Source organism: Heloderma suspectum, chromosome 2, assembly GCF_057233095.1.
Source record: "Heloderma suspectum isolate Gila_16-S chromosome 2, 16-S_ref, whole genome shotgun sequence".
Classification (NCBI taxonomy): Eukaryota; Metazoa; Chordata; class Lepidosauria; order Squamata; family Helodermatidae; genus Heloderma; species Heloderma suspectum.
This window is the reverse complement of record NC_139459.1, coordinates 63143458-63170383: the sequence shown is the minus strand read 5'-3', so window position 1 is coordinate 63170383 and position 26926 is coordinate 63143458. Positions and strand designations below refer to the sequence as shown.

The 26926-nt window shown below is 43.9% G+C and overlaps 1 protein-coding gene across 2 annotated transcripts in view; it reads left to right on the top strand.

Moving 5' to 3' along the window:
* PCSK1 (proprotein convertase subtilisin/kexin type 1) overlaps nt 1-26926 on the top strand; it is a 60442-nt gene that overhangs the window by 19290 nt on the left and 14226 nt on the right. For both annotated transcript variants that reach the window (XM_084833701.1, XM_084833700.1), the window contains exons 7-11: nt 8845-9017; nt 15896-16108; nt 18108-18208; nt 22890-23123; nt 25312-25469. In XM_084833701.1, the coding sequence (XP_084689827.1) occupies nt 8845-9017; nt 15896-16108; nt 18108-18208; nt 22890-23123; nt 25312-25469 (879 nt within the window). The remainder of the gene's footprint in view (nt 1-8844; nt 9018-15895; nt 16109-18107; nt 18209-22889; nt 23124-25311; nt 25470-26926) is intronic.

Below are 26926 nucleotides of genomic sequence, written 5' to 3'. Positions count from 1 at the left end.
AGACAGCCCAGGGGCCGATCTACATTGCACCCACCATCGCAATGAATTCGGTGTCCCGTCGGGTTAAACGCTCTCGCATTAAAACATGATTATTCACACTCACCCATTTTCCCTGTTGCAGCGCTTCATCGAATGCACAAGCTCCGTTCACACTCGAGCCCTGTGCTGTTTTCCTGCTGTTTTCCTGCGCGCGCTTGTCTGATCTCGGATGCCAAGCGGGGTCAGCCCTGGTCAGTAGTTGGATGGGCAACCGCCTGGGAATCAGGCTTCCCGCATTGAGCAGGGGGTTGTTGTATCCCCTCAAATGAGACTAAGTTTTACCCCCCCATCCCCCACTCTGGATATTTTTTAAAAAAATTCAGGCATTATCCTCGCAGAATCAGGGCTTCTCGGTGATGTTTTTTTTTTCTAATTGAGGCATGATCTTCAAAGCTTCGAAGTTGTGAAGCATGTCTTCTTCTGGCTACCGATCGCATGGCTTCCTCAGCAGCCCCCGTTTCCTCAGCAACAAGCAAAGGGCTGGATGTGCGCGTGCTTGTCTGATCTCGAAGCTAAGCAGGGTCGGTCCTGGTCAGTGCTTGGATGGGAGACTGCCTGGGAATCAGGCTTCCTGCACTGAGCAGGGGGTTGTTGTATCAGCCATGAAGCTACGAGGTGCCCCTTCCACTTTCCCCCACTGCACAGCTGATCAGCCATTGGCTGGAGGGTGGGGCACAGATAGCTGCTTCACCACCTGGATTGGGGTGGAGAAGAGTCTTTAACCTCACCCACCCACCCCACAGTAGTCCTGATGCAGAAATCATTGTTTCCTTGCTCCTGATAGCAGCAGGGAAACAGTGATCTGGCACAAGATTGCTGGGGGGGGGAACTTTAACGTTGCCCCCTCTCAGCAATCTGGGTCAGAACTGGTAGTGGGGAGAGGCTTTAAATTCACCACCTCAGCAATCCCATCCCCTGAACTCAGCAATCCCATCCCATCCCCACCTCCCCATTCTTGTGCTGAGATGGGGGCTAGGGTGCAGGTGTGTGTATTTTTGTTAGAGTGTGTGTGTGTTTGCTACAGTGTAGCAGTTTATCTCTCTCCCCACTTTTTTTCCAGTCTAATGGATTTCAATGGAAGATTCCAAATAATAACAACATTCACCATTACCTTTTCTGTATAGCCCTATTCAGGCACCAGTGGAAGTAGTAAAACCCACCACATGAGCTGGGATGGGGCCATAGTGAGTAGCTCCACCTGATGTCACATCACAAACCCAAAACGGCAGCTCAGTGCATCACAGGCATACAGGCAGCCATAACCCTATTCAGGCCTTACTACTGAATAAAACTCACCACATGAGTCAGCTCCCAATGTAGCTCCACCCATAGCATCCAAGTGCACAGTGCGAAAGCTGCACTAGGGAGGTTTTTGCACATGCAGCTGTATGCACAAAGGCCTCCCCACTGCAGGCATTTATACTATACACATGGATGCCTTGGGGCTGAGCTATGTTGTGACCTGACTAGTGTGGTGAGTTGTAGTACTTCTAATCAGGCCTGAATAGGCCTGTATGCCTGTGATGGATTGGGGTGTCACTATTCATATAGCCCTCAAATGTGGCCTAAAATTCAGTTTGGGGACCATGGTATGAGCTTGCATGCATGTTGTAGTAGTAATGTCATTGCCCTCACTAAACAATAAGAACCCACTTCTATCACATTAAAACTTTCTGGATATATATCTCATTTTTCCTTTACTTATGACTGGAAAATATAACCATTTGGTTTTCTAATAGGTCTGAAATTGGCTTACTAATGGAAAAGTTGGTTTTTAATACACACACACATGGAGTGCAGTCTCATACAGACCTACTCAGAAGTTGGTCCCATTGATTTCAATGGGGCTTGATCCCAGGAAAGCATTATAGAATTGCTGCCAAAGACATCTAGGTGTTTCTTTGTGTGGATGGATGGATGGATGGATGGACGGACAGATGGACGGACAGACAGACAGACAGACAGACAGATTTTCAGACAATAACAAGTACATCAATTCCTTCCCCCCTCCAACACTAAAATACTTATAATAATATATCAAATACAGTCACACATATAAATTGTTGATATACCTGTAGATAAAACCATGAAATTATTAGGGGCACAATCCTATTGGGATAGGCGGCTGCCTCCGAGTTTGGAGGCGAACGTGTATCCAATGCAGGGCAGGAGAAGTGCGGAGGGGGCTGGCTTCAGCTATCCTGCATTCATGGCTGAATAGCCAATTTCTGCTGTCTAGCCATGGGAAGGCGGAGCGGGGGGCAGACACCGGCCGACGCCTAGGAAGTGTCCGATACACTTCCACCCCCCGGAACGCCCTGTTTTCTCCACTCTATGCTCCTCTTCCAGTGTGGAATGCGGAGCCGTTCTGCACTGCCACAAATTATGCAGTCGAGTTTCCCACATTTGGGGAAATCGCAAGGGTCTAGCCGCTGACTAGCGACCATAGGATTGCGCCCTATATCTCTTATTAATATCTCAATATTTGAGAGAATGCCTCCCACTATATATGCCTGCCCAAGGACTGAGATCTGTTGGAGGACCCCTCCTCTGCGTCCCACCAGTGCGATACATACACTACGGTGGGACGTAGGAGAGGGATTTTTCTGCAGTGGCACCCCGCTTGTGGAATGCCTTCCCCTTGGAGGCCCAGTTGGCGCAGACATTGGTTTCATTTCGGCGCCAAGTTAAAACATGGCTTTTTACCAAAGCCTTTGAGGGGTAAATGCATTCCCTAAAGTAGCATACTGTTTTAAGTGTTTTATTGTTTTATTATTTTAGATTCTAAATTGGTATTCACTTGCTTAAGAATTTAATATGTTTTTAGCTGTTTAAATTATTCATTGTTTTATACTGTCTAAACTGATTTTATCTGTACTCTGCCCAGAGATCCTAATGATATAGGGTGGGATATAAATGTTTTAAATAAAATAAAATAACAATAAAAATGAATTGGCCCATTTCTATATGAAATTAAAATTTATTACAGCAAAAGTCTAATTGATTAGTTGAGGGTCCATCTTCAACATTCAGATCCCAGAAAAAACATTAAGAATGGTTGCGAAATTGCTACAAAATTATCTTCTTTTATTTCTCCTCTAGCTACGTGAAAACAGCTAGTTAATTTATCTGCCATATTCTATCAAGGTATCTTCGAAATGGAGATACCTTGATATCTTCGCAATTATGTGAGGCACAAGTGCCATCTATGTTTTTAATACCATTTCTCTAGACATGGCTGATATAGACTTATAAGGTTGTGAGTACCATATTCTTAATTTGAGCACACTCCGGGAGAGAGCGCAGGACAGGAAGGCCTGGCGTGCTATGGTCCATGCGGTCACGAAGAGTCGGACACGACTGAACGACTGAACAACAACAGCCATATTCTTGCCTATGACTCTTCTGATATGCTAATATTAAGTTTGTTTCCCAAGTCATCTTAGGGGTCAATCCTATGGCTGCTGGTCAGTGGCTAGATGGCCATAGGATTAGTCAGTTCCTGGGAGCTTGTGCTCCAAGGTCGGTTCCTGGAGAACCAACCTCCACCCACTCCCGCTCTGTCTCGCAGGTAGGGATGTCAAAGAATTCCGCGACGGATCTCGGTGAGGCCGAATGTCAGTGCATTCGGCTCCCCGAAATCCATCGCGGAACGGCCTGCCACCCCCCCGGCCCCCGCAGATCCCCCCGGGACGAGACTTACCTGGGGCGGATGTTTCGGACAGCGGCGGCTCCCGTGGCGGCTTCGGTGGCGGCAGCAGCAGCTGGTCTTCCGACCGGCTGCCGCCACCACCATTTGCAGTCTGTTTTTTTCTGTTTTTTTCCCCCATAGATGTGATAGCCCCCATAGACGTGATAGCCCCCATACCCTATCACGTCTGGGTAAAAAAAAAAAAAAGTGTACGCAAATGGCAGTGGCTAAGGCCACCACCATTTGCGTTCCTTATTTTTCGCCGTCTTAGTCTACATAAATATTTATGTAGACTAAGACAAAGACAAGAAAGGGGAATGCAAATAGTGCCCAGTATGCTATTTGCGTTCCCCTTTCTTTTCTTCGTCTTAGTCTATGTAAATATTTATGTAGACTAAGACGGCGAAAAATAAGGAACGCAAATGGCGGCGGCCGTAGCCACCGCCATTTGCGTACGCTTTTATTTTTTTTTTTACCCAGAGCCCTCTGTGGCTGGAAATCCGGCTGAGGGCGGCCCTGGCCTGGGCCTGGCCGGCTGCTCCGCAGAGCCGCCACAGAGCACAGCCGGCTGTCGAGGATTCCAGGGGGGAGGGCCGGATTGCCTTCCCCCCCGGCGAGGATTCCAGTGGGAGGGACGGAACGTCTCCCTCCCCCCATGAACAGAATCCACGAAAAGGTAAGTTACTTTCGTACATCCCTACTCGCAGGCAGCACAGATAGGCCCACGCTCTGCACTCGGAAGAGCAGCACGGAGCGGAAAAAACAGGTGTTCTCAGGGGCAGAGCTGGGGCGATCAGAAGTGCTGGTATGAAACTTCCTGTGTTTTCTAGCCACCTCTTCCCATGCTCTGAGGTCCCGTGGTTAGACAGATGAAATCGGCTGTGTAGCTGTGACAGCAGGGCGGTGGGAGCGCCGAGGACATCCGCTCCTCACCACTCCCCCCGCCCTGCACTGGATAGGCAGTCGCCCTCAGGATCAGAGGTGACCGTCGATCCAGATAGGATTGCTCCCTTAGCGCCCATGTAATTACCATATTCCTCCTCAGTAATAGCCTTATAGATGACTGAGACCAATCCCTTTTTTTAACTAAATTCTTTAGTATTAATAGTTTTCAAATGTCAGAAGTGGTCTTATAACACTTATTATACATATTATACATATACATATTATACAAAGTATACATATTATAAAAATAAATTGCACATTTATTAATTTGCAATAATTGAAACCAGCTGGTTCTTATTTGAGAGGTTTTATCCTTTAATTGTCTTATTGAAATTGGTTTTCCTCTTATAAATACGTCTCTAAGGGAAAAGTCTTACAATTCCTAGCATTCCCCAGCCAGCACTGGCTGGGGAATGTTGGGAATTGTAGGACTTTTCCCTGTCTAAACATGCATAGGATTGCACCCTAAGTCTATAAACCCCACTTTCTTTCCATGATTTATATTGCACATATTTATCTTGAAAATTAAAATTGGGATGTTCCAGAATGGGGCATAATGGAGACATGGGAGGAGCTAAGAATTTCACCTATTTATGCCATATTTGAACCAATTCACTATTAAAAGAATTACGTATTATCCCTTTATTTCTTGAGAGTTTAGATAAATATCAATAAGAAGCAGAGAAGTTAGTGTCTTCAGATCCTTCTGTCTCAACTCAGTCAGGAGCATTATCCAACTTTATAAGTTAAAGTTTCACAACCTGAGCTGTCTGAAGAGCTTCATAATATTGTATTAAATTTGGTACTGGCAATCCTTCTTTTGGGGCAGTTCTATATCTTACACTATTAACAAATATTAAAATGTTACTATTCCCAGCAATCAATCTCTGCAATCTTTTTTGCTAAAAAATTTTTTTAACATCTGGGTACAAAGATTATTTTGAAACAAAAATAAAACATTTGGTAATATATGAGCTTTTACTATTGCAAGCTTATCTAATACAGATAAATTTAATTTAGCCCATATTTTAATTTTTGCTCTTATAGTATTAAAAACATGCTTATAATTTCTATAAACTTAACTGATTAGTATTCTTTGTTAGCCAAATTCCTAGATATTTAAGACTAGAATAACAAAGATCTACACTGGATATTCTTTTAATTTCTTTCTGTTCTTCTAAGCGGATATTTATACATAATAGTTTAGATTTCTCATAGTTAATTTCTAATCCTGTATAGTAATTAAAATTTTCCAATATTTGTTTTAGAGGCTCTATACTTTTAATTGGATTTTCAAGGAGAAGAAGCATATCATCAGCATACAAAATGATTTTATGCTGTCTAGTTTTTATTCGTATTCCAGTAACGTTAATATTTTCTCTAATAGAAGCTGCGAGCAGCTCTATAGCTAGAGCAAATATTAATGGGGATAAAGGATCACCCTACCTTGTACCTCTACAAAGTTAATTTTTTTCAGAATCCAGTCCATTAATTGTCACTACTGAATGTGCTCCTTCATATAATTTTTTAAAGTTTTGATAAACATCTTGCCCATATTCATCACTCTCATAAGATCAAACATATATTTCCATTTCACGTGATCAAATGCTTTAAGCGCATCAAGTGAAAGTATGGCCATTTTCTGTTTCTTCAGTTTAGCATTATACTGAATATTTAACATTCTACATATTGCATCTGACATATACCTCTCAGGCATAAAACCATACTGATCTGTATGAATATATTTTGTAATAAATGTATTCAATCTTTGTGCGAATATAGATGAGACATTTTTTTTATCTTGATTTTGTAAAGTAATTGGCTGAAAGGCAGAGGGATGGATCAAATCAGCTCCTGGTTTTGGACTAGCTATTATTCCTGCTAGCTTCCAAGATTCAGGTACTTTATCTCCTTTAATATAGAATTATACATTTTTAAAAGATGTGGGACAATTTCAGCTTCAAATATCTTATAAAAATCAGCTATAAAAGCATCGAAGCGTGGGGTCTTTCCTTTTTTCAGTTTTTTAATTACTGTTTTTATTTCAGCAACTGTTATTGGGGAGTTGAGATACTGTTTATGTTCTTCTAGAATTGGCATAATTGGTAATGAGTTTAGGAAATGTTTAATATCTACATCTGATTGTACTTCTGATTTATACAAATCCTCATAATAATCCTTAAACACATTTGTTATCTTTTGTTGTGAAGTTACAAGTGTACCATCTTTTGTTTTTACAGAAATAATGGTCTTTTTACCAGCTTTATTTTTAATGCATAAGTTAATAATTTAGATTTTTTTTCCATATTCATAATAATTACATTTCAGATAAATCATTGTTGCATAAGTTTTACCTGTGTCTAAAGCTTCTAATTCTCCTTTAGTGTGTGTCAGTTCAGCTAAATGTTTTTTGGAGCCTGATTTCTTATGTTTTCCTGATAGTATATTTAATTTTTAATTAAAAAAAAATTCTTGCATTTCTCTCTTTCTTGTTATTTCTCTCTTTCTTTAGTCTTGATCCCTCCATTATGAATTTCCCTCTCAAATATGCTTTAAGAGTATCCCATAGTAATGTAGACTCCACTTCATAGAATCATAGAATCATAGGGGTGGAAGGGGCCTACAAGACCATCGAGTCCAACCCCCTGCTCAGTGCAGGAAACCTGATTCCCAGGCAGTCTCCCATCCAAGTACTAACCAGGGCTGACCCTGCTTAGCTTCTGAGATCAGACGAGATCAGGCACATCCAGCCCTTTGTCTTTATCATTCAGTTCATAAAAGATTTTAATATCATTTTTTTATTTTTCCAAAAGTATGTGGATTTGTAAGTATATTAGTACTTAACCTCCAAATCCTAGATTTATTTACTGGATTGTAGTTACCCCATTGCAGTTTTACTGGAGCATGGTCTGACACCAATATGAGGGCAAAATCTATCCTGGATAACAATGGCGTAAGCAATTCTGAAATAAATATATGGTTTACACATGAGTAGGTCAAATTTTTTTGGGAAAAAAAGTATAATCTCTCATTTTAGGATTTAAGTGCTTCCATCCATCCACTAAATTATCCTTTTTAAGTAGCTTCCCAATTTTTACCCCTTCAGCAGATGTTTTTCTAGATCTTGAGGTTGTGTTCGTTTTTATATTCAAGACACAATTAGTATCCCCACCCAAGATGATTCCTTCCCAAGCAAATTGCCTCACTTTAGCCAAAAAAATTCACATGAATTCAGCTTGCACTATTTAGGAGCATAATAAGACCCAATGGTTAATAATCTATCTCCCAATTTACCTTTTATTACTATATACTTCCCTTCTGGGACCTTTAACTAATCTATTACTTCAAATATAAAGTTCTTCATAAAAATGATGGCTACTCCCCTTGATTTTGATGTTCCACTAGCACTATATTTTCCCCCAGAGATGGGTGGTTTGAGGTAGACCTGGAGAGCACCTGTGCACAGGTGATCTACATACCATCTCACTCATAATGCTTCACTTTAAGGAAGGACCACTTGAAGCATAGCATTTCAGCTTGGCCACCTCTCTGGAGGGACAAGCCCATCACTTTGTGTGGTGGCTCTCCAGAGAGCTTGCCCACCCACCCGACCTCTCACTCTCAGAGAGTCCTCAGAGCAAGAGATTGGGTGGGAATGCAGGCTTTCTGGGCAGTATGGATGGGTGGGCGGCTGGCATTGGGGAGGAACTGGAGTGCCAGAGCCACCACCTTTTGGAGGTCATTTTCCACCCCAAGAATTTGTTGCCTAAGGCAGCCACCCTGTTAGCCTCCCCAAAGAAAGGGCCCTGTTTCAGGCCCTCGCAGCTTATCATAGAAGGGGCATAGCTCAGTGGTAGGACACCTGCTTTGTATCTAGAAAGTCCCAGGTTCGATCCGCAGCATCTCCAGGTAGGGTAGGAAAAATTCCTGCCTGAAACCCTGGAGATCTGCTGCCAGTTGGTGTCAACAATAATGGGCTAGATGGATCCGTGGTCTGACTCAGTATAAAGTCATTTTCTATGTTTCCATGGAGGACAGTACATTCATACATGGCAACAAGCAATGTTTTATCATACTAAAACAGAGAAAACACAAAATAATTACCAGTTTCTGCCTCTCCCTCCCTCCCTCCCTCCCTCCCTCCCTCTCTCTCACTCTCTCATATTCAGGCATAAGAATGCTGGATGGAATAGTCACAGATGCCATAGAAGCTAGTTCAATTGGTTTCAGCCCGGATCACGTGGATATTTATAGTGCCAGCTGGGGCCCAAACGATGATGGGAAAACTGTCGAGGGGCCGGGCAGACTGGCACAGAAGGCTTTTGAATATGGGATCAAAAAGGTGAGGCCTCTTAACAGAGACAGTGGTTATATTTCAGTGTGGGAGAGGCCAGTGTGGCCTCTCCCACACTGGAGGCCTTCAAGATGAGGCTGGACAGCCATTTGTCAGGGATGCTCTGACTTGGATTCCTGCACTGAGCAGGGGGTTGGACTCGATGGCCTTGTAGGCCCCTTCCAACCCTACTATTCTATGATTCTATGATTTAAAGCAGTTTGTATGTGTCAGGGAATTGGGGGGAGGGAATATCCTTTGTGCCATGGGGAAGTGTTTGCCCGCTTGTTTTTTTGCTCTGCCATTTTAGAGACACTCCTTTAGATAAATGGATCCACCCAGAAACACGTGGAAAGAGAGCAGCTCAACACTTCTCATTTCGAGGGCTCAGCATCTAGTTAACCATAGCCCACATTGTCTTTTGAAAGGATCATTCCCTGCCAGCTCATCTCCCTCACACCCTTCTTGCTTTTTTAGCTTCCTTCTTTGTCTGCTTATTTCACTTTGAATACTAACAAGACTGTATGCAAAGAGATCCTATCAAAGATTAATGCAGTGTCTCTGCTTCATTAATATTGCATTTGTCTTCTTTACGAGCCAAGATTTGATGCATTATTTCATAGGGCCGCACATAACTCAGTCTTGTTATAATTAACATGATGAGAAGACATGTTGAGAAAGTATCCTTCATGTTGTTCCTATATGTAACCCCAACTGATGTGACACTCATTTTACATCAAGATTCAGCTAGATTCAGCTTACACTCCTATTTAAACCAACAAAACATAACATGAATTTTGGAGTAATGTTATATTGAGCAAATATAAATGATCAAAATTCAATATTTACACATGAAAAGCAAATAAAAATAACTCATACATACAATTAAAATATAGGAGCATGCAAAATATGGAACAAAGAAAAGTTTAAGTACTCCTGAAAGAAAAATAAATCCATCAACGATAAATGCACAAATGAAGGTTTTGGCAAGGTTACTGTAATCTACCAGGCTACTGTAATTAGGGATGTGCAAAGCCACCCCTATCCATGGTCTCCAGGCTCCCACCCAACCCCTGCCCCCACTTGCCGGTCCCCAGACCACATTTGAGCCCCTCCTGCACTTGGCGAGCAGCCCGCACTCACCCTGGCAGCCTCATCAAGCTCTGCGGTCGCCATTTTTAAAAAAATAAAATGGAGATTGCAAAAATGCGCATTTTCACATATGCAAATATGTGCATTTCTGCAATCGCCATTTTATTTTTTTAAAAATGGTAACCACGGAGCTCAACGAGGCCACCGGGGTGAGTGTGGGCCACTTGCCAAGCATAGGCACAGGGAGAGCAGGGGCAGGGGCTTGGGGGTGCAGGCAGAGGGGGTTCCACTGGATTCCCAGATGGAATCATGAGCTGCACCATCCCTAAATGTAATCTACAAGTGGTAGTCCAAGGGTGTGGTAGTACAAGGGTGCAGAACCTCAGGCCTGCAGGCTAAATCTGCCACTCCTAGGGTCCCAATCCAGCCCTCCAGGGTTCCCCAGAGGGCCACACCCCTTTCCCCACACACACTCCAATTGTTTCATGGTTTCCCAACTGTTGTGCAGTTTTTTCCCCATTCCAAAAGATTGAAAGTGCCTCTCCTGCCTAAGGCTTATTTGCTGCCAGTAAGAGCTTTAAGCTAAAGTAGTCTGGTTTGGTTTTTTTGCTCTCTGCTTTGGCCTTTGGCTCTGCCCACCACTGGGATGCAGCCCCCAAGAGCTCCTCTAAAATTAAATTCAGCCCTGAAGCTGAAAGAGTTTCAACCCTGCTGTAGGAATACCGTAACTCACACCTTCTTGTAATCCACAAATTATTGTAATCATTCAGGTCTCTCCTTTAAAACGTCCAGCCTGTTTTCTTGTTCCCCTCTACAGACTCAGTTTTTGCCCTCACCTCACTTAACATTTTCATCTACACCTCAGTGCCTCGTTGGGCCCCACTGAACAAGTTGGATGTGTCTTTTGAGGTCAGTAGGAAAACACATGCCACGAGCTGTTCCATGACATTAGTTGCCTGGGACTACATTTGCATAAATCTGGGAGAGGCCATTTGTTTTGGTTTTGAATATATTCCTCCATTTTTTTATTCTGCCCAGAAGGTTGACCAGGCAACATCCATCAGCAAGATGCCTTATTTTATCTGCCAGCAAGGATTTGCACTGTCCTACTTATGAAAGTGATCCATCAACAAATAGCACAGAAAGCAAAGTGGCTGCAAGGCAATTTAGAACAGCACACACAACAGCATGTATACATTGCATTTCAAGTGTTCAGCGCACTTATCATTAGTCCCTGCAAAAGTCCTGTAAAATGGGCCAGGATTATTATCCCCAAGTTGCAGATGGGTAGGCTGAGAGAACAGTGGCTTGCCTAAGACCAATGGTGAGTTTGTTGTGGCTGAGATCTGAAAAGGGGATTTCCCACCTCATAGCTCATGTGAGCTGTTAAGCCATAGGAACAGAGAAAGCTGCCTTATACTGAGTCAGAACACTGGTCCATCTAGCTCAGTATGGTCAACGCTGACTAGCAGCAGCTCTCCAGGGTTTCAGGCAAGATTCCTTCCTCGCTCTGCCTGGAGATGCCAGGGATCGAACCTGGGACTTTCTGCATGCCAAGCAGGTGCTCTGTCACTGAGTTACATTCTCCTTCCTCTGCCACAACAGCTACCTAGTTGAAATTATAGAATTTGCAGCCCAAAACACCTGGGCCACATCTATATGGCACCGCTTTGACCCCGCCCCCCACTCCGTCACAACTGCGCAGCAATTCAGCTTTGAGTCAGCATGCCCTGTGATACACTCACAGTATACTGTGCGTTTCCCTTACAGACTCCCGTGACCATTTTTTTGGCCATATTTCTGAAATGCACATCTGTGCAGCCCCGTGAGTGTGGGGGTGCAACACTTCAGTGGCTGTTTTGTATTTGAGGGGCTCTGATGTGTCTTTCCGTCCCTTTTTAGGTAAAAAGTGAGTGTTTTGTGGCTCCTTCATTTACGCACCATCAGTTTGTCACTTCCCCAGCCCAAGACTCTCACGATGGTTCACACTCACAAGCATGAGCGCTATGTGCCTAGCCATCACTCTGAAATGGTAGCTGGAGCTATGTTGGTCCTTCCCCAAGACCCCCACCCTACCTGGCCCTTGGGTACTGAGGAATTCATTCCACAACGATTGCGAAGATACGAAGCTGCAAAAGTGTGTTTAAATAGATGAAAACACCCCTCTGTGCCTCTGTAACTGTGTAGCTGCAAAGGGATAGGGGAGCAAAGGGGCATTACAGAGTGACGCAGGCACTATGCACACCTACAAAATGCCCACTGTAAGATGCAAAGTCAGTTCAGGGAAGGAACAGACGGCCCACAACCATGGGGGAACCCTCAGCAAACCCAAAAAATTGCAGTAAAACGACTCCTTGGAACTCCGAATTTTCCGGGTGAAAACCACGGATGGCTGCGAAGTCACAACTATGTCATCTATCATGAGGGACCTCAACTCGCACCTGCCCTGGAATAAAAGCCCGGGGTAGATGGGGCCCTGGTGAGCACCAAATTGGGGAAGGCTGCTTTAGAGGATAACATCTTGGAAATGACAGCAAAAATTCTTTTTTACTCCATTTACTCTCTTTCTGGCCTTACCCTCTGTCTCTCGCTCGTTCTCTGCCACCCACCTCTCTCCCCTCCCTGATGAAAATCATCCTCCATCAACATGGCAACTTGGCTTAGGAAAAAAAACCTTTACCCCAAAATCCCTCTCCCCCCAACCCAGCATTCCAATTAGGGTTCAGAAAAATGCTCTTCTTAATGCCAGTGTAAGCTTTTTTTCTAAGCCAAATTGGTAGGCAGGGGTGGTTGGAGCCAAGGAGGAGAGACTGCAGGCCGGATCCAAGGTGCCATGGGCCAGCAGCTCCCCATGGCAGCTGACTTTCCTTTGGATGCAGCTTATGAAGAGGGTGATTAAGGTGCTTGGCAAGTTTGAGAGTCAGCATCCCAGGCTTTGCCACAGATCATGAAGACAGCATTTCATCCTAGCTTCCACCCAAAGACTGCTAACGTCAAAAGAGTTGATGCAACCTCCTATGAAAGGCAACATGAAGTCATGCTTGCCTTCTCTGAGTTACTAATGCATTCCTCATGAACATTACAAGAAAATAACTGCTTTATTATTACTGTCTTTCTCCAAGCCTATGAACCATCCATTTGGAAAGTCACCCAAGCAGTTTAATAGTGAACCACACTGTTCTTTAACAAAATGTACACCTCAGTAGACATTGTCTGCTAAAAAGTTAGCAGGCTATGAGATCCAGCCCCAATTTTTTCATTTTCTTGCTGTTCTCTCTCTCGTGCTCTCTCTCTCTCTCTCTCTCTCTCTCCCTCTCTCAGTATCTTGTAGATATTTGTCCTTGCCTGTAACTCAACAGCCACTAAAGACTAAGAAGGTGTGTGTGTGTGGGGGGGGGGGTGACTGGTCTCTGATGTTAATTAATGGAAAGCCATAGATTTTGAAACAACAGGAAAACACAGTTCATAGATTTTGCTATTTCTCCCCATGACAATTAGATGCCAAACATAGAACACTTGAAATACCAACGCACTTGTGTTGAATCATACACTAGCCATATCTGCAATACATGGAAATGAAATTAATTCCTAGTATTAATTCCTGGTATTCCTCGTGTTTCTGCTTTTTAAAACTAGCCTAGAAGCCTGCATGTTCCCTGTGAGCAATCATTTTTGTTGGTCACAATGTGTGTTTTTTCCATATCATTGATGAATATATTTGATTTTCAACTGGGTATATTATGAGAGACTGAATAGGCCCCAATCCAAAAACACCCAGAGTGGTGAACAGTTGGGTTAGATGCTGTAGATGTTTGCACTCTGTGCATCTAAGGATAAAACTGAATGATCACTTTTTAAAGGAAATGTTCACCACATAGTGAAAACTCCCTGCAATTATTCTGTGCTTATTTATAAGTGTTCAGCATGTCATGAGACAGATAAATGCCTAATGAAATTATTTGTCTGCTTATGTTGTTTATTTTTGCATGAACTCTTTTAGGTACCTTTCCTCAAGGAAACATGTCTGTGTTTCAGGGATCTCCCAAGTCTCAGACTGCAAGTTATTGTTGCTTGGGAAAAATGGTTCTTTCATCAGCCAGTTCAGCCATTGCAATTCAGAGTGCTAGCTGAAATATGTTTGGCTCCTACTGGTTAGTGCTTGTGGCATCGTGGATAATGGACAATTTTCCACAGCCCGATACTTGCACACCATGTTGGGACCCCATGACAAGATCTGCATGGGAACTGCAACTATCCATGCAAGGGAGTCCTCAAGCTTTGCCTTGAGAATTTACTTGGGCCCTGTTGAGGTGGAAAACATTACCTTCATACTAGACAGTTTCATCTTCCCTGTCAAAATCTCTCCCTCTCATGTTCTGGAGTGTGCATCATCCAGCCTTTTTTCCTTTTTAAAGGGAAGAGCAGTATGCATACATGCAGCCCAAAATTTGGTCAATTATTTCAAATGTATATGTGAAATTCAGTCACCTTGGCCTTCCTGGGTCCTTCCAACACTGTGCTCCTGCTTTCGCTATTGAAGGGTATTTGCTACTCTGAATGGCAGCACCGCTCCATAGTAACAGGCAGAGAGATCTTTCCCATAATCTGCTATGGGATCATTTTAACTGGAGATGCCAAGGACTGAACATGGGGACCTTCTGGGTGCAAAGCCTGTGCTTCACTACAGAGCCTCTCCTTTGTAATGCACCCACACATGCTACTTCAGACTCAGAGCCCTTGCACCCCCTATCAGTAAAAACAACTCTGTCCCTAACAGTGAGGTTTTCCTCACAGCTCCTTCCTGTCTCCTCACCCCCTCTGTACATTCAGCTTCCTGACACTCAAGCTGACCGTTGTATAGGTAGAAAGAATGACTACAGAATCAAGAGGCCTCAAACACAACTGTTCTTTAATTCAGCACACACAGAAGTGAAAACTTAGCAGAAGCTCCACCCACTGCTGCTACTCCCAGCTCTATAGAAGCTGCCAAGGTTCAAAACAATAACTAAGCCACAGTATCTGTCCCACTCCCACTCCTCCCCCGGATACATAACACTGACCCTTCAAAAACCCTTGCATCTCCAACCCACTGTACCTATTCTGTCCCTAGACCTGGGATGGGGAACCTCAGGCCCAGGGGCCATATTTGGCCCATAAGGAGTTCCAACCTGGCCCTCCAGGGTTCACCAGAAGGCCACACCCCTTTCCCCCAGCCACCAATTGTCTGGTGACTTCCTCACTTGGTCCAGTTTTTTCTCCATTCTAAAAGGTTGAAATGCCTCTCCTAAGGCTTAATTACTGGTACTTATTTGCATTTTTGACCCCAGCTCTTTTGCCTTTGGCACAACCCCCTTTGCCTCCCCCCCTCCCCAATTACTAGAGCTGAGAGTTTCTCCAAAATTGAATTTGGCCCTCAGGCCAAAAGAGGTTCCCCTGCCCTAGACTGCATATAAGGATTTATCTAGACAAATTGACCTTTCCTATAGAGACACTGTGCCCATTTTTGACATTCTGTGACTGACCCTTGCCCCTCAGACTACTCATGAATGTTCTTGGACCTTATAGCCAATCAGTAAATGGACTGTTGTACTCTTGCACTAATTGCGTATTGTTATATAAAGGTAACTATATTGTTCCACTGAAATAAGGGCACCCTGACTGATTTGTATGAATGACTCATTTTTATGTGTGCCATCTATCTAACAAAGTGGGTCTGAGAATGATCATTGCAGGAATATATTTCAGTGATGCTTCTGTCCTTGCAGTCATCATGCTACTCCTTTCAATTCCCCTAGGGTCGAAAGGGGAAAGGCTCCATTTTCGTCTGGGCTTCTGGGAATGGTGGCCGCCAAGGAGACAACTGTGACTGTGATGGCTACACAGATAGCATCTACACTGTCTCCATCAGCAGTGCATCTCAGCAAGGCCTTTCTCCCTGGTATGCAGAGAAGTGCTCTTCAACACTGGCCACAGCATACAGCAGTGGGGATTATACTGACCAGAAAATTGTAGGTTGTTTTTACCATATTTAACAAGCATTTCTGAGGTTCATGCATAAATGCACAATTTGGAGGGGTGGGGAGGGAAATCACCTAATCAGTGCTTTATGTCTGATACGCCTAGTTCTCCTCAAAGAGTCCTATTCAGGCATTCTTCCCTATTCAGCCATTCTGTTTCTGGTACAGTAAATGTGTGAGGCAGAGGAGGACTCTAGCACCACCCTCCTTCTCAGATATTTCCACTGCCCTGTACTCATCTGTGAAGGTTCACTATGTGATTGTGAATGCTGGAAAATCAGAATTCTCAATCATGTGGAGACAGAACCTCCACAGATACAGGAGGGTCACCTCTTCAGAAAGTCACATCTCATGACTACAGGGTGATGGAAACATCTGAGGAGGGGACAGGACTAGAGTGCTTCCCCTCCACACAGAAGGCCTGAATAGGGCTAATGCAACCCTAGACAGGGGTTATATGGCTAAAACACCACTCCTATTGTTTACATACATCTTTCATTTGAGTGGAATAATTGCTCCATAGCAGCCTTTTCCAACCGAGTGGCCTCCAGATGTGCCAAACTACAACTCCCAGCATCTCCCAGCCAGCATTGCAGGCTGGCGGATGTTGGGAGTTGTGCCTTCCATAGATTGGATCCAGAATTGTTATTTCGCCAGCAGAAGGTTACCACTGGTGGAATGGGTCTTCTGCATCCCCTCTCTTCCCCTGTAGTCCCCCATGTACTCTCCAAATCTCCTCCAGAAGATCCCCCAACCCTCCAGAGCAGTTTGCTCCTCCTCTGAGAGGAGGGCATGCAGGTGGGTGCAAGGGGTGCAGGGGGGAGGACAAGACATGGAAGCCCTGTTCCACCAGTGGTGGAAGAAAGATTCTGCATCCAAGCCCATGGATGGAAGGGTGTTTTGCCAAGAGAAATGGTTCTTTTTTAGGATACTCAGAGAGAATAATGGGTGAAGGCAAAAAGAAGTGTATTTAGCAGGAATACGCTAATAAAGCAGGAAAGCCAGACAATACATTAAAAGCAAGATCATAAAGCATACGTCCCTTCTGCCACTGAGAAGCCCAGCATCTTGTCACTAGCTCCTCAAGATAACAATGGTCTTCCACATTTCCACTACAAAGGGCTGCACTCACAAAAGGTTCCTGATTTTGTGGGATTCCCCGCCCACACACACACACACCACAGGTCACTCCATTCAGCAGGGTCTCCTGACTCCCTGTATAGCATTTTCAGGGTTCGGGGGGGGGCAAAGATGGAGCTGCCCTGGGGGGGCAAAGATGGAGAAGTCAACTTTGGCAGCCCAGTTAAATCTGGATCCAACCCCACTCCTGTAACATAAACACCAGTCTTTCGTTAAGAAGCAGAGCAAGGGGCCAAAATAGCTAAGGTGATTGGTCAGAAATACCACCCAATTGAAACTTTTGGTGGCAGAGTTCTAAACTTCCCAGTAAGTGTAATCTTACTGTACACATTAAAGTTTTCTACTTCCACAAATTATAATTGTACAAGCGGATATCTTAGGTACTTTATCATAGTGGGACACTTCATTTTTTAATAAACCATCTGTCTCATTTCCCAAATTATAGTGCTGTGCTTCTTTTGAAGGAGAAGAACATTTTCTCTCAACCTCTGTGTAATTTTTAAGCCAGCAATCATTTTATAATGTCCTAGGCCTAACACAATGATATGTTTTATGATTCATCGGTAACTCTGAAACACTTACGTTTATACTCCTGGGTTCTCAGAATAAGGCAAGCTGTTTGATGTGGGAGTATTTTCCTTCAATATGAGCCATTTGGATACAAAAATGATACTTAAAATAGATGTGGGAAGGAAGAGTTTTCAGATCTCAGCCAAATTATTTTATATGAAAAATGTACAGTGCTCTAAGGTTACAGTCGTTACAATACATAAATAATAGTGCTTTTGTGCTTGTCAATGTTGAATTCAGACAGATTCTGTAATATTTGTATGGTGTTTATATCCTTCAGATAAGCGCTGATCTTCATGATGACTGCACCTCCACTCACACTGGGACCTCTGCTTCTGCCCCCTTGGCCGCAGGGATTTTTGCTCTAGCCCTCGAAGCGAAGTAAGTCTTCTTCTTCTTCTTCTTCTTCTTCTTCTTAAACTCCCTTTTAGTTAGGGATGCTTGAGGATTTTGTTTGGTCCACATGTCAAAGTAAACTGACCAGATCCGCACATCCTGGGCTGTGTTTCCACCAGCGATTTACTCCAACCTGGCTGCATGGTGAGGTCTCTGGGTTTCCATGACGTCATGGCCATTCAGCACCAGCCCCGCATTTTATCACAAAAGAACCACTTCTTCTGAGACTGGTTATAGTCCGACTTTTCCAGCTTTCTTTGGCTCCATTACTGACCTGTTTCCAGAATCGCACTGGGTTCGGTATCATAGTCCTGCCCATGTGGCATGTAGACCAGCCTTTGTGAGTGCGTCACTCGTGACCTCAGTGACCCAACCCTTTCCCTCCCTATTTTCCAGAAGTTTCATCGCCATTTTGGAGCAGGAGGCCAAGGGACCAACTTTTAAAGCATCATTGAAAATAAGCACTAGAACACTAGTGCGTATAAGCCTGCTATCATGGGCAAGCAAGTACTCCCACTACAGCCTGAAAATAAGGTTTATCTTAGGTTGCTTCCCAGAACTACACATGGGGACGATCCACAGCTAATATTCCTTTGTGTCGTTTGGACCAGGGAAACAATGCAGCAAGCATCATAGGGTGTGTTTCCACCGGTGACTTACTCCAGCCTGGCTGCGCGTTGAAGTCGCGAGGTTTACATGATGTTTTGGCCATCCAGTAGGCTTCCCACAGTTTATCGTAAAAAAATTGGTTCTTCTGAGACTGGTTATAGTCCAACTTTCCCTCTTTACTTCGGCTCAGTTGCTGTCCTGTTGATGTGTGTTCCATCACCTGCATTTGCATTGGTATCATAGCCCTGCCCATGGGGAGGGAGGTGTCGCTCACCTGCCTGTGACCTCACTGACCCAACCTTTCACCTCCCTATTTTCCGGACATTTCAACGCCGTTTTGGAACAGGATGCCAAGGGACTAACTTTTTAAAAAATACATTGAAAATAAGTGCAAGATCACTAGTGTGTATAAGCGTGCTATCATGGGCAAGCAAGTACTCTCACTGCAGCCTGAAAATCAGGTTTATCTCAGGTTGCTTCCCCAGAACTACACATGGGGAGCATCCACAGCTAATATTCTTTTGTGTCCTCTGATCCCGTTTCACAAGCTTCATAGTTCAGCTTTCGTTTTACACGCTAAGGCACTATCTCATTATAACACCGTCAACACTCATACCTGCTGTCAGTAGATTGCTATCACTCTGTCACAAAATACCACTAATATGTATTTGTGCTATCGCGCAATAGCACATTAATTCAGGGATGCCTGCTGACTCCTGTTGTAGTCAATAAGGCTTGTCCCCGGAAATGCACTATCACACATTTGTGCTATCGTGCGATAGTACATTTATTTAGGGGTGTCTGCTAATGTGGTAGCCTGGTATTTAGAGGGAAAGCGGGGGGAGATGGATGGAATGGGGCATTGGTCTGGGAAGTCTACCCAGAAGTAAATCCCGTTGTGGTCAATGAGTCTTGTTCCTGAATTTGCCATTAAGGGGAGTAGAGCCTGGCAGGGGGAGCCTCTCTTATTGGTTGAGCAGCCCCTGCCAGTCTGGTGACGTTCACCTCCAATCCCTCCACCCCACCCACAAGTGTGTTTCTGTCAGTGACTTACAGTGGCATGGTGCAGTCCTTCATGGAGCCATGTGCAGAGCCATGCTGATTTCATGAAAACTCTGGTATTCCTTCATTTGCTTCGCCATTCTGTTTTCATGGAAACACAGCCATAGTCTAGTTTTCATATTACATGCTAAGTTGCTATCTCATTATTACAGTACTGCACAGGTCATTGATCAATATGCACACCCTCTATGTCAGTATCTTCCTATGACTCTACCACTCTCACTCAATCGTGAAATAGAACTAACATGCATTTGCGCTATGGCGCAATAACGCTACTGTGTGATAGCGCATTTTCCAGAACAAGCCCCCTTGACCTCAACAGGAGTCAGCAGGCACCCCTGGACTAATGCGCAACAGCACAAATGAGTGTTAGTGCTATGTCGCCATTGAGTGAGAGAGTCATAGCAACATACTGACATGGAGGGTATGTGTATTGATGGAAGACTTGCACAATAGTGTGATAATGAGATAGCAATAGTGTGTGCCTGCTAATATGGTAGCCTTAGGAGTGTCTCCTAATGCAGTAGCCTGCTATTTAGAGAGAAAGGAAAAAAATGGGTGCAATCGGGCATACATCTGGGAACTCTACTCAGAAGTAATTCCCATTGTGGTCAATGAGGCTTGTTCCTGAGATTGCCATTAAGGGGGGTAGAGCCTGGAGGGCGGAGCCACTCTGGTTGGTTCAGCAGCCCCTGCCAGTCTGATGACATTCACTTCCAATCATCCCACCATACCTGGACATATGTTTCTGTCAGCAAAGGGGGAGAGGGAGGGGGGGACTCAGCAAGAGGAGGAGGCAGGAACATAGATGAGGTAATCAGACCCAACCCAGATTCCACCCAGCCATCAAGAAAATAATAATCAAAAAAAAAATTCGATTAGAGCTCAGTGGAAACAGCACAGAGTCCCAGGCTACAGCAATGATAAGGTGGGACTTTAAGTACTGTGGAAACTGGAAAAGGAGCAGATGTGATTGAGAAAACATCAAAAAAACTTTGAGAAAACAAAGTTGCAAGCCCAGTGAAGCCGATAGCATGGAAACACACCCCTGGACTAATGTGAAGATTGGAACATAGTTATCCTTCCGATTTTGTACTTCCCCAAATTTTGCAATACAGTTCTCAGCTCAAGAAAAGAATACCAAAAGGGGTATAAAATTGCATATTTTCAGATAAAGAGAGAAAATACATTTAGGAATGCATATTTTGTGAGAAAATACATCCAAAATACTAATTTAAATAAGTATTTACAGTAAATGCAGGTGAGAAAGAGAAAAGGTACTAAAAGTAGGGATGGACAGATCAATGTATTTCCAGTCCATGGCTGTGTTTCCATGACAATGGAAAGAGAAGCTAATGGAGGAGTACCGGATTTTTAAAAAGGAATAGGCTTTGCTGTGAGCATGATTCCATGAGCAGATTCTCTGCACCTGTAAAAATTGCTTCACTAAACATACTTCCTGGTGGGGGTGGGACTGAACATCATCTGACTGGCCAGGGCTGCTCAATCAATAAAAGAGGCTTCCCCCCTCTACCCCCCCCCCCTTTCTCCTTTCCCCTGAAAGTCCAGATGCACCTGCATTTCAAGAGCAAGCCTCACTGAGCACAATAGGAGTTACTTCTGAGTAGACACACATACGCTTGCTCTGGGAAAGGGTGGGGGGAGAACACAAAGAGGGAAATCAGCCCCCCATTTTAACCCACAGGACCTCATTGACCACAATGGGAGTTACTTCTGAGGAGACAGTAATGGGTTTGTGGTGGGAAAGACAGCAGTAAACACAAAGATGGAAACCAGCCCCCAGTGTAACCCATACGATAACTATAACAAAGCTGTGAAGTAGTTCCTTCCTTAGGCAATTAATCAGAGCCTTGAGATCACGCTTAATCGCACTTAAGGAATTGCGCTTAATTGCACTTAAGGAATCTGATTTTTGGCTGCTGGATGGCGATGACATCATGTATCCCTAATGACCTCATCACACAGCCAGCTCAGAGTAAATCGCTGGTGGAAACACCCCATGTCAATTTCACATCTGTTCATTCATAAATCCATTCCATTCCATTTTGGCATTAGTCTGCAATTTTTTAAATTTAAAAATCTGCATAAAATTGTAATTAAATATTTAAATACATATTTCCATGCAGATGTTTAAACTTTTTTGCATATTAATGCCAAAACTGAATGGAACTGATGTATGAATAAATGCATGTGAAACTGACTTGGACCTGGAATAAACTGATCTTTTACTACTCTCTCCCTTTCTCCCCTGTCACCATTGCCATAAGATAATGACATCACTCCCTCCAGCAGGTCAGATCTTTAAAGTTGGCTGTATTGTCTGTAAGCAGATACCACTGCCTCCCAAACGGTCTAAACAAATAGTCAAAAAACAAAGTCTATAGTTATTCTCAAATATTTATTTGGAATTAGGTAGCCTGCAAGTTTTGCGCTGGTGATCATCTTCAGAGGCTGAATGAAATCTGGAAGTGGCAGGTGAGGGAGCTTTCAACTAAACATCTAGATGGTCTTCCCCTTTCCAGCCCAAAAAAATCCTTCTAAGACATCTTGAAGTGAAGGCTGGAACAGGAAAGACCATTAATAAATATATAATGGTGAACAAACATGACACAATCATAAATAGAACAGAACAATATTCTATTTATGATAGTGTAATATTGATCACCTAGCCTACTATCTCAGCCCATGAAGCAAAGTTCCTTTATCTGTAAATGGGTCACTGCCTTATTGTGGGAATCTTCTTTCATCATTTTAGGGGGAAATATATGTCTGGAGATCCGAGTAGGGAGAGGCTGATTGCTGGGCCAATGTGAAGAATGCCAGGGTATTTTTCAGGGAGCCCCAAAACTCCTGAAGGTAGCCCCACCAACTGGAAAGAATGTGTTCTATGTGTAGAAAAAAAAATCCAATGGATTATGGCCAAAGACCATTGAACAAAATATTTAGAAATTGACTAGAATTTTGTTTGTGATAGTCCTAATCTAACCTGGAGGGATATGCAACATTTGGTAGTCTGGACATCTGAATTCGATCCGTTGGCCAACAATCCAGGATGGAAGAAGAATGGAGCTGGGCTGATGGTGAACAGCAGATTTGGATTTGGATTACTCAATGCTAAAGCACTGGTAGATTTGGCTGACCCTAAAACCTGGAAAGGAGTACCAGAAAAGAAAGAGTGCATTGTTAAGGACAGCAGCTTTGAGCCAAGGTAAGGGTTTCATTGGTGGTGAATAGCCTCTGTCAACTGGCATTGTTTTTATCTGAAGTCTGATTCATAAGAAAAGATATTCCCATGAAGGACACTTTTTAACTGCTCCCAGTGAACTGCTTCCTTCTGGCAGTTCTTTTACATGGAAATAACAATGCTCCCAAAATGGGGCATTCTAGGGGTGAGGCAGACCAAGGGTGGAACAAAGGTGGCCTTGGATCCACTGGATTCAAAGCCTCTTCATTTGGTGGAGATGGCCCAAGATTGGGAGGACCATCTTGGAGCTGGAGAACTAATCCCCCATCTGATGGAACCAATGGGTTGGATCCAACCCTCGCATGAGCAGATGTCCATTCATATGGCAGGACTTCCCCATCCTCTCCCCCTGCAACCTGCATGCATGCCACAAATCTGCTACAGACTGTCCCCGAACCCTTGAGAGTAGATTTGTAGGTCATGCAGTGGAGAGGGGAAAATTTATTCCACCAGCAGTTCCTTCCTGCTTGTGGAATGACACCATTGCATACAACCCAAGGGGAGGAAATTTAAAAAATACATAGAGCTGCAGGGGACAAAAATGTCCCCCCAGACACACATATCTCCTGCCCTGGCTGGTACAAGCAGGCGGTGCTTTGGAAGTGACCACCACTTCACACATAGACATACACACATGTGCATACACGTGCACACATGCACAGACCACTGTATTTCAGATGGACAGCTAAATCTCAAAACATTTAAGAGACTGAGTGCAAACATATAAAAGTTAAAAAAAAAACTGAAATAAGTTCATTTCCTTCTGAAAATGTCTGCAGGTACTATTTCAGTTACCCACATATTTCTCAGGGATGTAGGCAGAGGGCAAAGAACTATTTTGCTTGATGCAGCTCAGTGTCAGACAGGTAGTAAAATGAACCAAGTCAAACTTGCGCAGGCAATACATGCATTTATTTCAATACAGCCTAAGCCTAGTGATCAATGTATTTACACCTGAACAGAACAAAATGAAGTCAAGCATTTGCAATCCACAGAGTTGGCTTTTGGGGAGCAACCAAATGTTCTGGCCTCAATTATACAAGGCATCACTCAAGCTGGTTGCAAGCATTAGTTGTAAATTATGCCTCGTGGCCCTCCACCCGCTCTCCAAAACCCAATGTTACCCCACTGTTGGATCTTTTTGCTCTCTGAAGCTATTTTGTGCACAGTAATGTTCTGCTCTGATAAGGATCCTACTGTAGGAATGTTGTACACCAGTTAGGAGCATTTTGAAGTGAAAATAAAATATTCCCTGGTAATTATTTAAGAAGAGTGATTATTGTGAGAAGCAGGGCCAGCTCCAGACCCGAGTGGGCCCTTGGCCATGGGACCCTTCCTACATTGGTGCCCCTGTCACTCATGAATGAAAAAGGAAAGGGAAATGCAGCACAAAAAAAGAGAATGAAAAAAGGCAGGGATAGGCATAACACCCGCATATGCTAATTTACATGTATAAATGCAAATTTAAATTGTAATTATAATTTCAATAGAAATAGAGTACATCTCACCTTACTGTGGAAGACTGGGACCAGCTGAGCTGTGTGCCTACCTGTTCATCCTGTTGACCAGTTGCTAAGTGTTGATGAGCAACAGTTCTTATAGTTCTTTAAACCAGAATTGAACAGGACAGCCCTTCAAATACAGGCTGCCTTCAAACAGAGGACAGTCCTCTGAGACAGAGGACACCTGGCCACCCTACTCACCCACCCCAGCCGTAGGTTTTCCTGACAGCAGCAGCATTTAAAATTTCCCACAATGCCCTGCAACAGCAGACATAGCATCATTCCAGGGCACTGTGGGAAAATTAAAAAGCTAGCTCTTAGCTGCCTGGCAGAAGGGGCCCAGAGCAAGCATCTGTGTCAGTAGACCCAGAGCAGCTATCCAAGGATTTCAGGTGCTGAGCTAATGCTGAAGCTGTGAAGTACAAGATTTCTCCCAGACACTAGAGAGCAAAATAATTGTCCTGCTTACCCTGCTCATTCACCCAGAATCTACCTCTAAAGAATTTTGTGTGAACAATAAAAGAAGCAAACTGCCCAAATTCTTTCAGTCAGACTATTAATATCACAAATGTCTCTCTCTCATACACACAGCAAAACCTCATGGAAAAAAGAAAAAAAAAACAGTAACCAATTTCCCATAATGTTGCCAGGTTGTTAAGAGCTAGTGGTGAAGTTACCATTGAAATTCCCACAACAGCTTGTGAAGGTCAAGAAAATGCCATTAAATCCTTGGAACATGTACAGTTTGAAGCAACGATTGAATATTCCCGCAGAGGTGATCTTCATGTGACCCTAACTTCTCCATCAGGTAAAGGAGACAACAACCCATCCATCTCTGCTGCATCTAGTAATTGTCCCTCAGGCACCACCAACAGTTTTTTTTTTTTTAAACCCAGGTTTAATACTGTGGGAGATATAAGGACTGGGGCAGGGGTGTCAAACCTCCAGTCCACAGGCAAAGTCTTGCCCATCCAGGATTTTCCAGATGGCCACACCCCTTTTCTCTGTCCACCAATCATTTGGTAGTTTCCCAGTGTCTTGCATGGTGTTTTCCCATTCTAGAAGGTTGGAATGCCTTCATTCCTGGCAGTCGAAACTTTAAGATCCAAATATGCCAGTATTTTTTATATTTGGTCTCTGCCACTTTTACTCTGGTGCCACCTCTTTTGCCTTCACCACTGCCTACCACTGGAATACAGCCTAAGAACATAAGGACCTACAAAGAGCCCTGCTGGATCAGACCAAGGGTCCATCTAGTCCAGCATTCTGTTCACACAGTGGCCAACGAGCTGTCGACCAGGAACCCACAAGCAGGGCATGAGCAGAGCAGCACCCTCCTGCCCATTGTCCCCAGCAACTGGTGCACACAGGCTCACTGCCTCTGGTACTGGAAGCTGCACATAGCCATCAGGACTAGTAGCCATTGATAGCCTTTTCCTCCAGGAATTTGTCCAGCCCCCTTTTAAAGCCATCCAAGCTGGTGGCCATCACTACATCCTGTGGTAGCGAGTTCCATAGTTTAACTATGCGCTATGTGAAGAAGTACTTCCCTTTATCTGTCCTGAATCTCCCACCAATCAGCTTCATAGGATGACCCTGGGTTCTAGTATTTAGAGAGCCTCTGAGAGCTTCTCTGAAATGGAATTCAACCCTTTGGCTGAAAGAGGTTCGACACCCATGGATTAAGGGCACTTTAGGAAGTGAGATATTTATCTATCAGAATGGAAAGGAAAAAGCCTCTGAAATTTCAAAATAAATATGTGCCTCCATGAGGGTGCTTTTGGATGGCATGGCCTGCCAATAGCAAGCATTGCTGCTGCATGGGAATGTGCCTATTATTATTATCTTCTAACAAGCCTACCAAAACCAAGCAGCTCAAATTATGTGGGTGAAATTATGTGCACGCTAAGACCAATAGTGCAGAGTCGGAAGATCCAGCTGTGTTCTAATTGAACTATAAGTCTCTCTTACGGAGGGCACACTGCAGAGCTTAAACTGTACCACCCAGACATTGTTGTCTTGGCAACAGAATAATTCTATAAGAGAGTTCGCCTATCTCATTGCTTCTATGCCATATACCAAGGCATTTATTTATTTTTATGGTAGAGTGGTTCATGGCCAATATAACAATCTCCAGGGCTCTTTCTAGCACCCATCAAAATTAGCAATGAGCATTTCTGCTGCTTTGCCCATCTTTGGGTGGGATCTGTGGCACGGGGAAAGAGTGGCGAGAGAGACCACAGAGTGGAAAAGGGGGAAGCCACT